At 42.9% G+C, this 16,630-nt stretch overlaps 2 protein-coding genes across 3 annotated transcripts; both read right to left on the bottom strand.

Moving 5' to 3' along the window:
* Nucleotides 1-4,340: 4,340 nt before the first annotated feature.
* Nucleotides 4,341-8,858, bottom strand: PSMA4 (proteasome 20S subunit alpha 4). The gene is made up of 9 exons (XM_065641526.1): nt 8,751-8,858; nt 8,529-8,568; nt 8,285-8,327; nt 7,396-7,558; nt 6,527-6,604; nt 6,209-6,297; nt 5,285-5,415; nt 4,950-5,073; nt 4,341-4,748 (listed from the first exon to the last, which is right to left on the bottom strand). The coding sequence occupies exons 2-9, from the start codon at nt 8,529-8,531 to the stop codon at nt 4,594-4,596; spliced, it is 786 nt and encodes a 261-aa protein (XP_065497598.1). The 5' UTR covers nt 8,532-8,568; nt 8,751-8,858; the 3' UTR covers nt 4,341-4,593.
* Nucleotides 8,859-9,154: 296 nt separating this feature from the next.
* Nucleotides 9,155-12,911, bottom strand: HYKK (hydroxylysine kinase). Of its 2 annotated transcripts, none has more exons than XM_065641999.1 (4): nt 12,554-12,911; nt 11,699-11,821; nt 10,197-10,380; nt 9,155-9,633 (listed from the first exon to the last, which is right to left on the bottom strand). In XM_065641999.1, the coding sequence occupies exons 1-4, from the start codon at nt 12,908-12,910 to the stop codon at nt 9,155-9,157; spliced, it is 1,143 nt and encodes a 380-aa protein (XP_065498071.1). In that variant the 5' UTR covers nt 12,911. The 2 variants fall into 2 exon arrangements, with proteins under 2 accessions (XP_065498071.1, XP_065498072.1); XM_065642000.1 differs by having other exon boundaries at nt 11,699-11,841; nt 12,568-12,911.
* Nucleotides 12,912-16,630: the final 3,719 nt, after the last annotated feature.

The raw sequence follows: 16,630 nt of genomic DNA, 5'->3' as shown, positions 1-16,630 counted from the left end.
CCCAAGATTTTGGAGTAAATAAAAATATGGTTTAGCCCAAAGCATGGCACACACACAAAAAACCAAACTGTTATATTCTTTTGTGATGCATGGGAGTTCTGATGTTTTCTGAGTGCTGCAAAAATTACTGGGCAATGTTTCTACTGAGACTGCAAATCTGTAGGTTTTGATGTCAACTGGTCCACCACTGCACTGCACCTGGTGTTCCTAACGTAACGTTATCATGTAAAAATCTATATTTTTGTCAGCAGCATATGTACGTTGCAGTAAATGCATTTTAGGGCCATGTGTAGATAAGAGTGTTAAACATAGCTGCCACTCAAATGTGCAGGACACAGCAAACGGGTTTCATTACATAACTACGAATTTGTTTGCAGCTGGGTCCTAGCGAGGCAAAACAGATGCTCTAAGATATAAAAGGATTAAACTGTCTAGGTTACATGCCCAACATTTTGCTAAATATTTTATGTAGCATCATCTGGCACACATTATGTTGTATTATTACTGGCTTAGAATATAGTAGTTATAAATAAAAAGCCTTTTTTTTCCTGCTGCTTTGAACTTGGAGCAAAATGTTAATACTAACAGCAACATGTTAAATTTAATATGAAGTGAAAGCCTCCACAATTACCTGAGTAATGTCTGCTGTCTTTCAAAGGGTCCTTCTCAGCAGGAGTTGACATCTGAAGGTCCCCACTAAAGTATGTTCTGAGCGTCTCCAGTAAATTGGCTGATGGCAGCTTTTACTGTGCACTGAGGAGTGCTTTAACTGGGAAGCCAAATGCCAAATTAATCACAGATAAAAATAGCAAGCTGCTCAGTTCTCTTTGTAAAATCAGAAATACTCTAATTTTTTTGTGTGTGTGAAGCTGAATTTTCTCCAGATTAAAGCCAAGAGCTATATAACTAGTGAAGGGTACACTCAGATCAAGTTATTTTAGTAATTTTTCATCCTGTAGTACAAATAACTGCAATTAAAACTTGAAAATGAGGATAATTTTTACTACAGAAAAACTGTAACGGAAAATGTTCTTTAAAGAAAATGAAGGACATTTCAATAGGTCCTAGAATCTCATCTAGTCTGAAGTTACATAATTTTTCTCTCATGTACCAAGTATCTGAGTACATTAACATCTTGGACTTAGATGTCTTGTATACACTCAGTTGTGTTATCTACGTATCACTTTACAGTTCTGTGGCCTCTCAAACCATTGCCTTGAACACCTTGTAATCATTCACATATTCATTCTCACAACACAGTGGAGAAGTATTGTCCCTAATTTTAAGATTATGAACAGAAAGAATAATTACCTTGGGAATCCATAACAAAACAGAAGCAACAGTCAATTTTAGCACAAAAAGTCCTTTGTTTATCATCTTCATTTGGGTGCTTTTATAACTCTGACAAGTAAAAGTATTTGGATGAATAGAGAAGCACAGCTAAAGGAGACTCCTGCCGTCCAGTACACAATACAGTATGTCACAGAAGAGTCTTAGAAGCTAATTTGACTTTATTCAAACAGAATAAAGCTAACTTTTTTTAAAAAAAAACACCAACAGATGCAAGAGACAGCACAGGTATTACTGGAGGAGCAGTAGTTTCATTATCTCTTAAGCTACTTAGAATAACAAAATACATTACAATTTATCAGGCCAATGTATTTGTGAATACTTGCCCTAACAAGTTCTATCATGCACCTAAGTGAGATACAAGCTATCTAGTCTTTAAGTTTATTAACATCATATTACACAAACAGTTTCAAGTAATTACTTTGACCTAATTTGAAAAATCTGTCACCTTCCACAACACCACATGAAGTTCTGGTGTTAAAATAACATTTAATCCACAGTAATAGCCTAATGTTTTAAATACTTATGTAATACACTGTAAACGCCACATAAACACTAGATACACCAAAAACCATACAATGAACAGGAAGATCATTTTGATCAGCAAAGACAACTCAAATGTGTCACCAAAATAATTTTTCTGTTCTTATGACTTATCCCCAAACCACTTCCAGAAAAGGCACAGATGGTGGTTATTATTTTTTTTTTAACACAACAAGCCAGAATCAACACAATAGGCCTGTGCAGTCAAACGCTACTCTGTTTCTAGGAAAAACAGATAAGGAACTTGCACTAGTGTAGGGATGTCCAAGGAAGATTCTAGTGAATAAAAGATCTCCAGCACCTGCTTACTGCCCTAGGTTCAGCTGCAGAAAAGAATCAGAAATTAAATTTAACTTAGCAGAGCTTTGCTGCACTTGGTGGATAGGAGTGCCAGCCAGAGTTACTTGCCTGCTCCGAGGCAGTGCTGAGGCTCAGCTCACAATCAGCTATTAATGGCGCTCAATACAGATGGTGTCTGGTAAATTAAATTACTAATTATTGTTCAAAGATTATACTCATGAAGTATTTGACAATAATTTCACTTTGCGTTAACAAAAACTTTAAATAAATAGATCTTTTAAAATGTAGTGAAACTACACAACTTATCAAGATGCTTCAATATATAATAGAGATCTGAAAATGATTTAAATAATTCCAACATTTGATTATTACAGTATCTAAAAAGTTCTTTACTAGCAAATGATGCAGCGTTTAGCAAAAAACTACTATTGGTAATTCTTTAAAAAATATATGTTATCCCCTCTTTGTTAGAAACAGAAGCATTTAAGAAAAAATATTTTAATAAATCTATATCCTAAGCGATGTAATACTGCTACTGGTACACTAAGCAACTTGCCTTGTGTGATTGATCTACCTTGATGGACACAGATGCTCTCATGGTTTCCTGGAAGACAGAAGGCATTGCTGGAGCCTACCACATTTTGTTTCAAGTCATCTTTTGAGAAGTTAGAAGAAGCTCCATTTTGGCATTGCTGCTTTTAGGGCATATTCCAAATACTTGTATAACCATCATCAGTGATCTAGAAATCTGCAAAAGATGCTGATATATTGCATTCATGGTATCAAAAAATAAGATCATCGAGCACTGAATTTTCTACATAAAAATGGAGCTCGAGGTATTTATGCAACCCTTTATAGTAAGATTAAATCTTACCCATTGCATGTTTTCTGTAGCTCTTCAGGACTTGGTATGTGAAAGATGATTCCTATGTTATTACCTGGAAGACTTACTGTTGCACAATGTGCAAATAAAAGGTCAGGCGCCTTCCTCTCCTCAGCAGTGAGTCTTACAGCAAGGAGCTCAACACGGGTGGTGTTGAGACCAAGGGTAATTTCTGCCCATGTTGGCAAAGTACATTTTGTCAGTCAAAAAAGGCTGGGATAGATGAAAAATAATAAAACACTGCATGGATTCACTCTGTTTCTTTAAATGGTTGTATTAAATCCTGTAAGCACCAGATACCCTTTGGAGTAAAAAAACCAAACAAAAAATCCCAAAAAACTACTAGACACAATCCAGGGTCAGCACAAAGGGGCTGGATCACTAGTGCCAGAGTTTGAAATTCAGCAAGTAAGGCCTCTCACTTAAGCGTGCCACTCAAGCGAGCTTTTCAATTAATAACCGAAAGGGTACAAAATATTTTTCAGTAACTTGTTTTCATCTTCTCTATTAACTCCAGTTCATTTTTTTTCAGAACTAGAGGAGATTTTTATTAATCTGGAAATCATATTATTTTGCATTCATTATAAGGACAACATGAACAAAAAGTATTATAATTCATGCACAAATATTGTGATTTCTCAAGTGGTTAACTGGTTAGTTTTCTAGACTCGTCTGTCAGAGAAGGGAACTAAATTCTCTAGGGAGTAAACTAAATATAAACCATTTCAATTTTCTTTCAGGATAAAATGTAAAATATTCAACATGGCCTAAAATCATGCACTATTTTATTTAGCTATTTGTATTTTTATAAGATAGCTTAACATTTTTATGTGGCCTTTGTAAAATGTTCCTCTAGTTTGTGTGAATATAGCTAATGTTATAAGATTAATTTCTCAGAGAACACATGCGCTCCAGAAAGGCTCTGATCAGCTGAACACATTTGCTACAGGGCATGTCTAAAACTACTGTTTGCAAGACCATCAGTTGGACAGAGCCTGGTATAGAACAAAATAGGCCACAATTAAAACTTGGCATGCCAACACACTTCAAGTCTGTATTTGTGAAATGATTTTTCAAACTTAGGAGCCCTTTTCAAAAAGCCCTTTAAAAGCAAAACCCACACATACACACAAATTTCTAACGATTCTAACACCATATTTGTTCTTTACTAACTAGCATATACCTTGTTTTAATGGTTTAAAGTGATTAAATCCCTCAAGATTGTGCATATCCAGGCATTACTGACGAAATAAAGACACTCATCACCATTCTTCTTCAATTTTATTCCATAATAAAAAATAGAAGAAAGAAATAGAGTGTTCAAGAATTAAAGCAATTATTGGTCAATGTAAGGAGCAGTAAACTAATTATCTGAGTGATGATGAAGGACCTGGTTCATCAAAAGCATTTCTGGGTCCTCAGTGGCATATTTGTAGACTTCTACAAAACAGAAATCCAGATTATCTTTTACTGAAGCAGGTCCTATATTATCTACAGACCACCTGATTTCATATACTCTATTTATCCTTCTCTTTTTGTTCTTTTTCCTTCTTCTCGCGTTCAGCTTTTGCTTCCTCCTCCTCATGTTGTTTTATCAACTGTTCCACCTCCTTTTGCTTCAGAACCCTTATTACTGTCTTTCCGTTCTCTCTCGTCAGCGTTGCAATTTCAACTGAAACACATGGAACAGACAGCGGTGTTACAGTTTGTCCTTTACCAGAGCAACCACAGAAGGGTAAGATTTGCAGTTACAACTGACGGTGACGTGCAGGAGGCTCCTGTTCCGCAGCAGCACTCCTGTTCTGCAACAGCGTACGCACGCAAGTTTGTACCTCTCCAGGGAGGCATTATCCCGTATCAGCGAACTGCTTACCTTTCTCTGCAGAGAGTTTGCTAACGTCCATGGTTTTGTTTAGAACCTTAATGGCTAATGCAAGTGCAGTCTTTAAGGTCATTTCTCCTTCTTTGTAGTCTTGCTTTAGCATTGACACAGCTGCCTATAAATTTCACAGAAATTAAAATGGTATCTTTGGGCAACCAAGCAAACAGTTGCTTTTTGCCAGATAATATCAATACATGAGTAACAGCAGTGTTTCTACAGTTACCGATTTCTGCTCTGCACTAGTAATCAACAGCTCAGTTTAATTACCACAGTGCAATTTACTTTTTTTTTGCTTGAATTTTGAGAGGAGAAAAAACAGAACTTACAGCACTATTATTCCCAATGCACGTCGCTTTCCACCCTCCATAATTTCCACTAGGATCACTTTGATACAGCTGAAATCCATAATGCTTATCCCAGCCAATATACAGCAGCGAAACACCAAAAGGACGTTTTCCTGTTGAAAAGAAGGGTTATTAGCAATCTAATTTTAGAAACAAGATTGGTCGTGAATGACAATTATTTTGATTCCTTTTTTCAAATCTCTTCCTGTGAAGTAGGATTTAACAGACTGCTCTGCACTTCTGCTGCTTGAGATAAGCACACCAGCTTTTCTTTCTAAGTCTTGGGGTGGGGAGGCAGCAACGGTTTATTTCATTTAACCCCAAAAGCAGCTCATTTCTGTCTCCACAAATGTAATTTATCATCTTAGGACTTCAAATCAAAACTTAATATTTAATGTATGTAGCTTAGCTGTCAAAGTATATACTTTAACAGTATCAAAAGCCAGGTACATAAGAAGGTCATTCTTTCACACTACGTATATATAAAAAATACCAGAAACATCAGTTCACATACTAAGGAACACTATTTACAACATCATTTTCTAACATGTTGCTTGATCCACAGAAATAATATTTTTCAAGTATTACAATATTGATACCCCTACATATGGTGTTACTTGTGATTCATCATGCTATTACGCTGGATGTGCCCAAAATGTTGGAAGATTACATGTGCATTCTATGCAATGGGCCGGAATCTCAGCCATCAATTTGTCAGTCACTAAAAAGCTGCACCTTCAGTGGCAAAACAGTAACCGTGACCGCCCCTTCCCCTCTTACATTTGGCTGTTGTTTTTCTCAGTGTAACTCGTCACAGAAGAATTTGGTAGAACTGTCCAGAGACTCAGATGCTTTAAATTATATAACAGAATAATTCTGTGGACATTTAAAAGCACATTTCGTTACCTCCAAACTGTGTGTAAGCCTGCTTGATATCACAGAGTGCTGTTACCAGTTGTTCACAAGGAATAGGCTCTTGATATTGTAATAAATACCTAACACAGAGAAAAAAACAATTTTCAAAACTTGTTTTGCTGACAGTATGCTGTACCACATTTAACAAGAACCAAGTTCCTAAGGTAGAGTCTCCTTGATCTAGCTGTTTTATTTCAAACAATCTACTTCTGCTCTACTAAGTGCATTTTCATTTTGATTTAATACATAAACAGAACTGAATCTGACAGCGCAGACAAGGAAAACCACGTTAACTGTCAGCCGACATACCTCTGTGCAATCAGTCTCAGTTCATTTGTTAGAACGTTGGCATCTGAAGTTATTCCTGCAACACTGCAAGCCATATCCCTGCAATAAAAGCGTACAGATTAACTGAATTCCTATCAGTCTCCAACAAACAGACACGTCTTCATGCAGTGAACACCTACTGTTAGGCTTTGCTGATCAAAACTACACAGCTGCTGTACAAAACGGGTTTATCAGCTCCTGCCTTTAGGGTATGCCAAAAATAGTTGTAACCATTTTGTAAGAGCAGAAGTGGACAGCAAAAAGCAAGCGGGTCAGTATATTTGTTATACGTATAGTTCTGAGAAGACGATCGTGCCAAAGATGATTAAGTCCCAAGTGTCTCTACAAGCTAAAAGGGAAGTTGTAATAGGGAGATAGATCTTCTCTGCTAGCATTCTGGCAAAGAAATCCAAGGCGTGTTTTACCTAATTATCCTGTTCTCTTTGAATCATAAAAGAAACACAAAGATTTGGAAGAGGACGCTACACTGAAATCACATGGCGAGTTTTTTGTGCATTCTTTATTCTGTCTCCTCAAAAGATATTTTGTAAAACTGAGAACTCCTAATTGTCTTAAGTGCTGCAAAAAGATTACATTGTATGGGGAAATACCAACAAACACAGGCTATGCCACCTAGAAAATTCTCCTAGAGGTTAAAAAGAAGAGATGCTTCTACTTTAGAATAACTACTGAAGCGAACACTGATGAAACAGCCCTACCTGCTAAAACCCTGAACAAAAGGAATGCTAACATTTCCAATAAAACCAGGTTCACTGCTAAAATATCTTGAGTAACAGCAGCATTTTGTTACTGATAAGGTCACGGGATGTCTGATCATCATTTCAACTTACTCATTAAGTTTGTATATTTTCTCTGAGAAAAACACTTCATCAAGAAGCTTGTGAATGTTGCGTCTCTCTGCTGCCAGCAAAACGCCATCGTTTGCTAGAATTCCCAAGCAAGTTCCTGCATGTCCAATCGCCTCCATTGCATACTCAACCTGGTACAGGCGACCTGCGAAAGGATCTAAATTAGTGACATCAGAAAAGTAACACTGAGCAAGACCACATACACAAGGTGACTTAAACTGGCAAGAGCGTGACATGCTTATTGTGCAATCTAGTCTGGGTTTTTCAGTCTCTTACCAGTTGATAATAAATTAATTGGTTGAAAATGAGGAAGGAGTCAGAGAAAACCAAAAAAAACCCCCAACCCTACAGAACTCTCTCCTGCAATAGAATAAGGCAAAATAGATTTTCAATAATCCAAGGGCATATTTGATACTAGGCTTCTTCAGTCCATCCCATCTAAGAAATACGAAAGCATAGCTTTGCACATATTGTTTCAGTAAGAATAACCAGGAGCGGTGTGATTGCAGCAGCAGGGTGTTGTGCATTCTCAGGGGGTGGGGAACAGAAACACAATCCATCCATTCTCAAACAAAAGATGGTGAAGATTTGCTCAAGTTATTTCCAAACCACGGCAGGTGGTATCACTCACTAATGGGGCACAGTCATTATTGCCTGAACTAGAACGAATCTGGAAGTCTCCAGCTGGGACCCCTGGTGTCTTTAGAGAATTGTACACTACTTCTGACAAATAAATATGATTTCTTTAACTCATATATAGACAGAAACACACTATAAACAACCAACCTTCGTACAAGTAGTTTGTTATTTAGTTTTGAGATGCTAGATAGAACAGTCAGAGTTTATTTAAAAGCGTGAGATTAAAAAATACCTTCTGGAGAAAATATGGTAGTTCTGGAGTCGTATCTTCGAGACTGTAAAAAGCGACACCTCATTAAATATCATCGTTCTCTTGTCAGAAAGCAACACTCTAAAGCTAGCAATGCTCTGAGCCGCACAAAAGAACCCTCAGCCGCTGGGGGAGCTGGGTTTGGTGCCGCGGTACTACCGCCGCTCCCACTGCCCGGCCCGCGGCCCCCCCGCCGTGACTCGGCCCGGCCCGCGGCCCCACTCACCATCGTGCCGGGACGCGCTGCGCGCAGGAGGGACTCGGGCCTGCAAGACACCACAACGCGCGTTAACCGGCACCGAGCGCAGCCGGGCCCCGAACCCGGAGGGCGCCCCCACCGCACTGCAGAGTCATCCCCACCGCGGCGGGAGGCCAGGACCCCACCGCCTCCCGGCGCGCCCCGCTCCCCTCGGCCCGCCCAGCCGCCCGCACTCCCTCCCTCACTCACGGCGGGCTGAGGGCCGAGCGGCCGGGAAGAGCGACCGAGGCCCGCCCGCCGGGGAACAACCGGGCGCTACCGCCGCGCCCGCACCGTCACCGCTGCGCCGGAAGTGGCCGCCGCGCCTGCGCCGCCTGCCGGACGGGGCGGGGCCCGGCGGCTTCTTTCCCCCCAACCGCCGCCGCGCGCGGCTGCCGCTCGTGCCGGTGCCCGCGCCCGCCCCCCCGCCCAGAGGGTCAGCACGCGCAGCGGCTCGCGCTGCCGTAACGGCCGCCCGCGCGCCCCAACGGTTCTCCGCCAGACGGCCCTAACGGCTCCCCCGCGCGCCGCCGTAGGTGCCGCCCCGGCCCCGCCCCCAGCGCACAGCGCGGGACACGCTCCAGCGCGGCCTTTATTGACCAGCCAGCGGCCCCTCAGCAGCCGCCCACCTGCGGGGCAGGCGCGGGGTTCACATATGCTCGGGCAGTCTCGAACCACGTCCTCTCCACGGCCTCCTGTCCCACCTCAAACATCTTCATTAAGTGCTTCCAGCCCGTCCGGGCCGTGACCATGAGGTACTCCCGGTTCTGGGGGTACAGCAGGGCCGTGTGCGCGGCGATGATGAGGGACTGGGCGAAGCGCCCGCTCACCAGCAGGAACAGCGCGGCTCTCTCCTCCCCGCTGAGGGGCACAACGCTCTCGAACCCGGCCAGGACGTGCCCGCCAACCCGCAGGGGATCCGGGCTCTCGATCATCATGTACATGATGGCTATCGCCACTTCAAACACGTAGTAGCCGTAACTCATGTCGCTGAAATCCAGGATGCCGGACACCCTGTACTCAGGATGCTGCGGGGAAGCAGAACTGGAGTCAACGAGAATATTGTGGTCATTGAGATCTCCGTGGTTGATACCTGGACACAGAAGAAACAGAAACAGTATTTAATAGTTATTAAACATCAGAATCTAACTTTTTGTTTCTGTTCTCAGTGAAACAGCTTTGAAAAGACGCTCAAACTAACACTCAACTACAAAACCATATGAGTCTCCCCTGGCGTCAAGTGTCACCTTTCCCGGCCTCGCTGCTGCCCGGGAGCCTCCGTTCCTCTGACAGGTCACACAGAGCGACTGACAAAGGGAGCGCTACAAGACTTTTTTCTGATCTAGTACTACCTGTCACATGCTACATGTTTTCCAAGCACAGAATAGCAGTTTTTCAAATAATCTCTCACTGATGTCAATGATACATTCCAAAAATATGACTAAATAGTTATTTGGGCCTTTTGAAAAGACTTGCTGTACTTCATAGATTCTTACTAAGCTGATGTAAGAGCATGAAAATAATCACTTGAAGTGGAAGGAAACTCATCAGAAAGATCAAGACCTGAACCTGACTCTGGACACGTTCTTCCTGGCTCATTCCACACTGTTTCAGTGTCTTGGTTCAACATAATTGCAATGAGAATAAAATACTCACAGGCTCGAAAACTGCTTAGTTTGGGTATCACTTTCCCTTTGAACTGCTCAATAACTTGCTCCACAACTTCACGGTATTTGTTCTGGCCCAAGGCATAAATGTACTGATCTAGAAGAGGAACATTTGCCAGGTTCCAAATGAACTGACCTCGATGCAGACTTTTTGCTGATGGATGATGGAATTTCTGTGGAAAAAGCACAAGAGAATGTAGGCCACAAGTGAAAATCCTGTGACTAACGGGCTTGATTCAAATACCCTATTAGCTTTAATAGGTTCCTAATGAGACTCACTGAAAAGTACCATGACTTCTACTATTGCTTTAAAACACCAAGTAAAAGAATAACCTGAAGAATTATTAAGGCAAGCATCTTAATATCTACATACAACCCAAATGGGTTTTTTCCCCCCCCATTCTTTAGGTACAAAGATTATATTAAGTCATTTATCACTAAAATAATTTAAAATTTTTGCTTTATGTGACGTGTTGTTTTGTGGCTGCACCATGGCCAGAAGCCCACGCTGGCAGAGCCTGGATTGCACAGCAGGTGCTACAGAAAGTGTTGGAGCAGAAGAGACACGTAACCTGCCAGGTACATTTAAAGGCGGCAGCTTCTGGGGACGCGCCTTAGGATCAGCTGGGACATGAAAAATCCTGAGGACAGAAGTACAGTATGGAGATACTGAACAGAGCTTTATTCTTAGGAAAATTCACCTCTTTTCTTAGGTAGCCTATATACTGTAGAGAAGGTCCCTACCCTCTCTCACCAGCAAATGAAAAAGGTGCTTTGAAAAGTGACGTTCAGGGAGGAAAAGCATCTCTACCACTGCAGACCACACTTACCCTTGTATCTTTTAATGCTTTCTTTTAAATTACAAACCTTAGTAGATGATGATCCATATGTTAAGGGCATAAAGAGCCTTTTCCATCAAAATTTGCCTTCTCATCAACTATTTCCTCCTTGGCAGGACAAGTCACAGGCATATCTTGAGACTAGCTGGACTATATACATTGTCATAATCTCACTATCAGAGCATGACCAGAGTATTAAAAGGCAACAGGAAGATATCTTTCCCAATTGAAAAATGCTCTTGTAATTTAAGACTGTGGTTAATAAAGCTGGCAATTCACCTTTCATAATGGTCTGAAACCAGTAGCCAGAACATCAGAAGGAAAGGTTAATGAAAGGCAATTAATAATGCAAGAGTTCTTTTATGTATCAAACTTCGTTACTGGCTGATTTGTCAGCTTTATTATCCTGTATAATTACAGAGTAAAGAAAGAGCTTTGCATTAAGATTATTTGACTGGAAGGGGTGCAAATGAGAGAAGTGTCACAAATCTCTGTTCGTTAGCACAGCTGGCATTGTAGAGAGGGAACCAACTGCTACCAATGTTCAATGTTCTAACGACCAGGAGAAAGACAGCAAGTCAAAATGAATTCAAAATAATAGATTGGCCAGCTGTGCCTGATGCCGTTATTCAAAAAATGCTTTGAAACTCACCTCTGAGAGCGCTTTATCCAAACTGGCAGCTAGTTTACCGATCTCGTAGAAAATCTGAGCATTTGTAGCAATTTTTGCTACCGGTGTACCTGGCAGGTACGTCAGCAGTCTGACCATGTACTTCTTGTTCCCACATCCACTAGCTAACAGGCAAAGAGAGACGCAGTCAGTCGCTTCAATACGTGCTATTAACTATTAGTTAAGGCAAGAAGCAAAAAAGGTTCCTCCCAGTGTAAAAGTCATCTGATGTAGCCAATACAACAGATTTCATTCAAGGATCCGATTTACCAGGATGTCATACGATGATGTGCAAACCTTAACACGTTTGCAACCTGTGCTGGACTCCTAGTCCTTGTGCTTGGAATGGCCTCTGCACACAGCAGGTTTCTCCAGCGCCCACGCAAACACAGAGTTTTGCAGAATAGGAGGCCTCTGGAATCCCAGCTTTTGTATGGAACTAACAGTGACTATAAAAACAAAATGGCAACACGGTCTTTCTTCCAAGCCCTGTTAAAGCAATTTATTCTGGCATTATAGATGGTCTAGAACTGTATTTTACACCATTCTGTAGGCAAATAATTTGTAACATCATTTAGTCAGTGAGGTTTTTTTTCCCTTGTGCATGGACAGGTCACATCAATGTTTTCTCAAAGTCATTACACTGGAGTTATTTTCTAAGTATTTTCATAGTTAATTATTACTTTTCTCTAACTTGCTTTGCTTCTGGTATTTTAAGCTTGGACACACAGGTCATCTGATAGACATCTCCTAACATTTAAAAAGAAGCCTGAGTCTTAGTATAGATATGACATCCCATATAGCAAGCTAAGGGTGATAGTATTGCAGTAAAGGTGCTCGTAATCGCTCACCTGACTCCAGAGACATTATGGTACCATCTTTTGTAAGACGAGGCGTAGCTGAAGGAAAGCCCTCGGCGTTGAGGAACATCATGGCCTGGGTCTGTGCTTCGATGAGGTCGGGCTCCCGGCTGTCCTCCGAATTGGTGATTTTGAGGACGTACTCGTCAGCCCCTCCAGCCGCGCCTCTGTCTCTGGAGACACGCACATGGAAATTCTGATCATCGTAGCTGGGGAGCGGCCCGATCCAGGACACCTTTAACCCAAACACCCTGTCAACCAGCTCAGCTGCTTCTTGTTCACCAAGTGCCGGTTTGGTCAGTGTCTGGGGTTGGCCGCCGTTTCCAGAAGACATCGCGTCTCTAGCAAAAAAAAGAGAGAAGCTGGACGATCTTACCTGTATTCTGACATCAAGAGGAGTAATTACTGCCACAAAATTCATTCAGATACTGGAGAGGAGTTTCCTACATTTATTAAATAAGCAAAGAAACCCCCCTAAGTCAATCCTGGTTTCTTACATCGTGGTTTCTTGCCAACTCCTCAGTCCGTAGCCTCCCCACGAGAAAGACTTCCAGAGAGACGCACTCAATCTGTTCAGAACAAGTAGACGTGACAAGCTTACAAATAGGAGTATTTTTATTAGCTAATTTCCAACAGCACCCTAACCCGGTATGTTGCTGACCAGGAGTGATTCTAAGGAACGGAGCTACTGAATCCCAGGCCAGGAAGTTCTAAACTCACAGCGGCAAAAAGACGAGAAATATTTCAGCAGATCTGAACGTTAAAGCAGGCAAAATCTTCCTGCCCGGTCGCGGCCTTCAGAGTCGCTGCGTTAGAAAATGCAGGACGAACCTACAGCCGCTCCGGCTCGGGGTGCTCCGGCCCGGCCTCCCCGCACGGACAAGCGGTCCTTGGACCCCGCCGCCCTCCGCCCCGCCCGCAGCGAGCGGCGGCTGCCGGGACCCGCCCGCCCCGCCAGCGGGAGGCGGCGCCGCGCCGGGCCCGGCCCTGAGCGGGGCGAACCGCAGCGCCGGGCCCCGCGCTCCCCGGGCCCAAACTGGAGCCCGCGGGCACAGCGGGAACCCGGGGGGTGCGAGGGACGCCCCCCCGCTCCCGGGCTGGTTGCCGCCTGAGCCTGGCACTTTATTTTTTTCCAAACAGCAGCTTGCTGTCACAAAGGGAAAAGCATCTCCCGTGTGAGGAAAGGCTGAGGAGCTGGGGCTCTTGAGCTGGAGGAGACTGAGGGGTGACTCATTCATGGGGATCAATATGGAAAGGGGGAGTGTCAGGAGGATGGAGCCAGGCTCTTCTGGGTGACAACCAGTGATAGGATAAGGGGCAATGGGTGCAAACTGGAACACAAGAGGTTCCACTTAAATATGAGAAGAAACTTCTTGATGGTGAGGGTGCCAGAGCCTGGCCCAGGCTGCCCAGGGAGGTTGTGGAGTCTCCTTCTCTGCAGACATTCCAACCCGCCTGGACGCCTTCCTGTGTAACCTCAGCTGGGTGTTCCTGCTCTGGCGGGGGATTGCACTGGGGGAGCTTTCGAGGTCCCTTCCAACCCCTGACATTCTGCGATTCTGTCAAAATACTTTGACTAAAGGTCATTTACCCGTAACAAACCCGACACATCTTTCTCAGGATGTCCTTTAAACTGTACTAGAGTTCACATGGGGAATGCTTATCCAGTCCTGGAGAATTTTAGGCTTAATTCAAATAATTACAAATCTCAGTCTTCCACCCATACTAACTTTCAAAATCAATATATAAAGCTCTTCTGAAATTCCAAATGTAAAAAAAAAAAAAGTAATCTTCTGCACTATTTTAGGTCTCTCTATGACATAACTAGAAATCTGAGGAAAGAAGGATTTAGAAAAGGCTTATTGAAGTTTAAAAAAAAAATCTTGGTTTAAAGTAAAACAGTTATTAGGAATCATTTGTCCCAATATTTCACTCTGTTACTTGCAATATTAAGGACATTCATTTGAAAACATTACTTTAATCCAATAGGGATTTAGAAAAATGTAGGGAACTTAGAAAAGGGAAACCATTTCTACAAGAAACAAATACAAGTTCCTTGGACTTCCCCCCCCAGTTTCAGAACAGATGCTACTAAACACAGTGATTGACCGACTAAGATATATTCTGACCTACCTTACTTCCCCTCTCCCAGCCCTTAGAAATCACACAAGCCAGCTTTTTTCAAGAATAAAAGAGCTCCAGAAAATATTTAGGGTTCCTTCTCCCAATTTCTGAGGCTGACTGAAGGTTTATAATTGCTCACTGGAACAAAATCGATACGGTAATAGCAGGAAAGCATTCTTGCTGTGCTTGTGACTTTAAGGTACAGAGCAGGTTACAGCAAAAATCAGAATACACTCATTCCCTCTGCAACCAAAATCACAATGCATTTTGCAGATCTGCACCTCGTTAGTGTTACCTTATTCTGCAGGCAGCAGTGCCAAATCTCACAACCTACAGCCCAGCGCGCTGGTGGGAGCCACGTTGTGTCTGGGAGGCAACGCACGGCACTGGGGTTGTGATTCAGCCTCTCATCCACATCTGTAAGAGAGAGAAAACTTGAGCAATTTAGCATCTCTGCATTGGATGCAAGTCTAATGCTGCTTCTGAAAGCGAGTCTTCAGCGGTGGGTCAGACACCCCCAAATCACTGTTGGAGATTTTGTCACATCTGTAAGCTCTACATGCCATAAATGTAACCTCGGTCAACAACTTACTTGAATGCAGGATTTGATCTAGATTCTACGTTCAACGTTTTCCTGAGGAAAAAAAAGAACGTTATTCAAAAAGCATTTGATAGGGTTGTAATATCCAGACTAGTATGAGGAGCTCAGCTAATACAGAAAACCTCTTTATCAAGCAACTAAACGCACTTTGGAAGCCCACATGTGAGACACTCCTAACGAGAAAACGAGGCATGTGCAATTATACCCTTTTCCTTATTCACCTCACCCTTTCATACATACTTACAGTGCCATTTTAAGTGTATTGCATATTATCTATTCAAAATAGATGGTAACATACAAGAACTGTGATACAATTTTCTTTATTAAAAATAATTTACAGCATCAGTAACATTTTATGCACAATTGCCATCAACTGAAGATCTATGTATACAATACTTACTGAACTTAAAACTTACACTGCTCTGTTGGCTTTAAACAGACAACATTTATTTGCAGTTGCTTAAATATGATTAATATACATAGTTTCATGTCCTTAGGTGTAAAATGTATAAACATCAACACTATCCCAAAGCTTTGTAATTTGGGTAGAGGAGGGAGGAAGAGGGGCATGAGGTGAGAAAACATTTAGGAAAAATTAGAACAGATTCTTCTCCAAACCAAGCTGGAGAGAGAAGTCTAGGTTACATACATCTAACACAGTCACTTCTTCGAAAAGGTACACTCCCTCCTATGCTTTAAGGTACTAGAAAAGGTCTGACTGAACAGTGGTTTTGGTGTGTGACCGCAGCACTCTGAGCGTGCTGCACCCCACCTCTGCCAGAATGAGGACGTCACTCTCGCCCCTCTAAAGCTCATCGGACCCTGACAGCGTCCACAGAGTCCAACGGCTTTGCTGCAGGGCTGCTGCAGCGTTGCTGCAGCGTTCACTGCCACAGCACTCGCTGCTGCGCGGGGAGAGGGGACAGGCACGTTACCACGGCCCAGCAGGCCAGTGTTCCCTTCACGGGCAGCTCGGTGCCGCGTGAGGAGCAGGACACGGGTCACCCCTGCACTCGGGGCACCCCGCTGAAGGGCGGGAGCCGGTCTGCACGGCTCACAGCGGGGCTGAGGGCTGGGACCCACCGCAGCAATACCGGCAGGGGCCTGAAGTGGAACAGCAACTGTGCCACGGCACAGCTCAAGAGCTCTTTTGGTGATTTTCAGCCATAGGAGTGCAGCAGAATTACGGCAGTTGCTATGGTAATGGAACCCATCACATCTCTTAAAAGAGATGACTGGCTTTATTAGTGACAACTCGTGGGTAAGTCACACCCTTGAAACTGTGCTTAACTTCCCGGTGCTGGCTTACCCTGACACAGCTCGGATCAC

This window comes from Caloenas nicobarica, chromosome 10 (genome assembly GCF_036013445.1).
Source record: "Caloenas nicobarica isolate bCalNic1 chromosome 10, bCalNic1.hap1, whole genome shotgun sequence".
In the NCBI taxonomy this organism is placed as follows: Eukaryota; Metazoa; Chordata; class Aves; order Columbiformes; family Columbidae; genus Caloenas; species Caloenas nicobarica.
This window is presented reverse-complemented; position numbering and strand designations above follow the sequence as displayed.

What these genes read in the sequence shown, in the direction of transcription:
- PSMA4 (XM_065641526.1), bottom strand. An exon ending in TACCATATTTTCTCCAGAAG is followed by an intron (nt 7,559 to 8,284) that starts GTATTTTTTAAT and finishes ATCCTTTCGCAG; the next exon opens with GTCGCCTGTACCAGGTTGAG. An exon ending in GCATTGGGAATAATAGTGCT is followed by an intron (nt 5,074 to 5,284) that starts GTAAGTTCTGTT and finishes TGAAATTTATAG; the next exon opens with GCAGCTGTGTCAATGCTAAA.
- HYKK (XM_065642000.1), bottom strand. Translation starts at nt 12,910, where the DNA reads ATGTCTTCTGGAAACGGCGGCCAACCCCAGACACTGACCAAACCGGCA. An exon ending in CATAATGTCTCTGGAGTCAG is followed by an intron (nt 11,842 to 12,567) that starts GTGAGCGATTAC and finishes TTTGCCTGTTAG; the next exon opens with CTAGTGGATGTGGGAACAAG. An exon ending in ACTAAGCAGTTTTCGAGCCT is followed by an intron (nt 9,634 to 10,196) that starts GTGAGTATTTTA and finishes TTCTGTGTCCAG; the next exon opens with GTATCAACCACGGAGATCTC.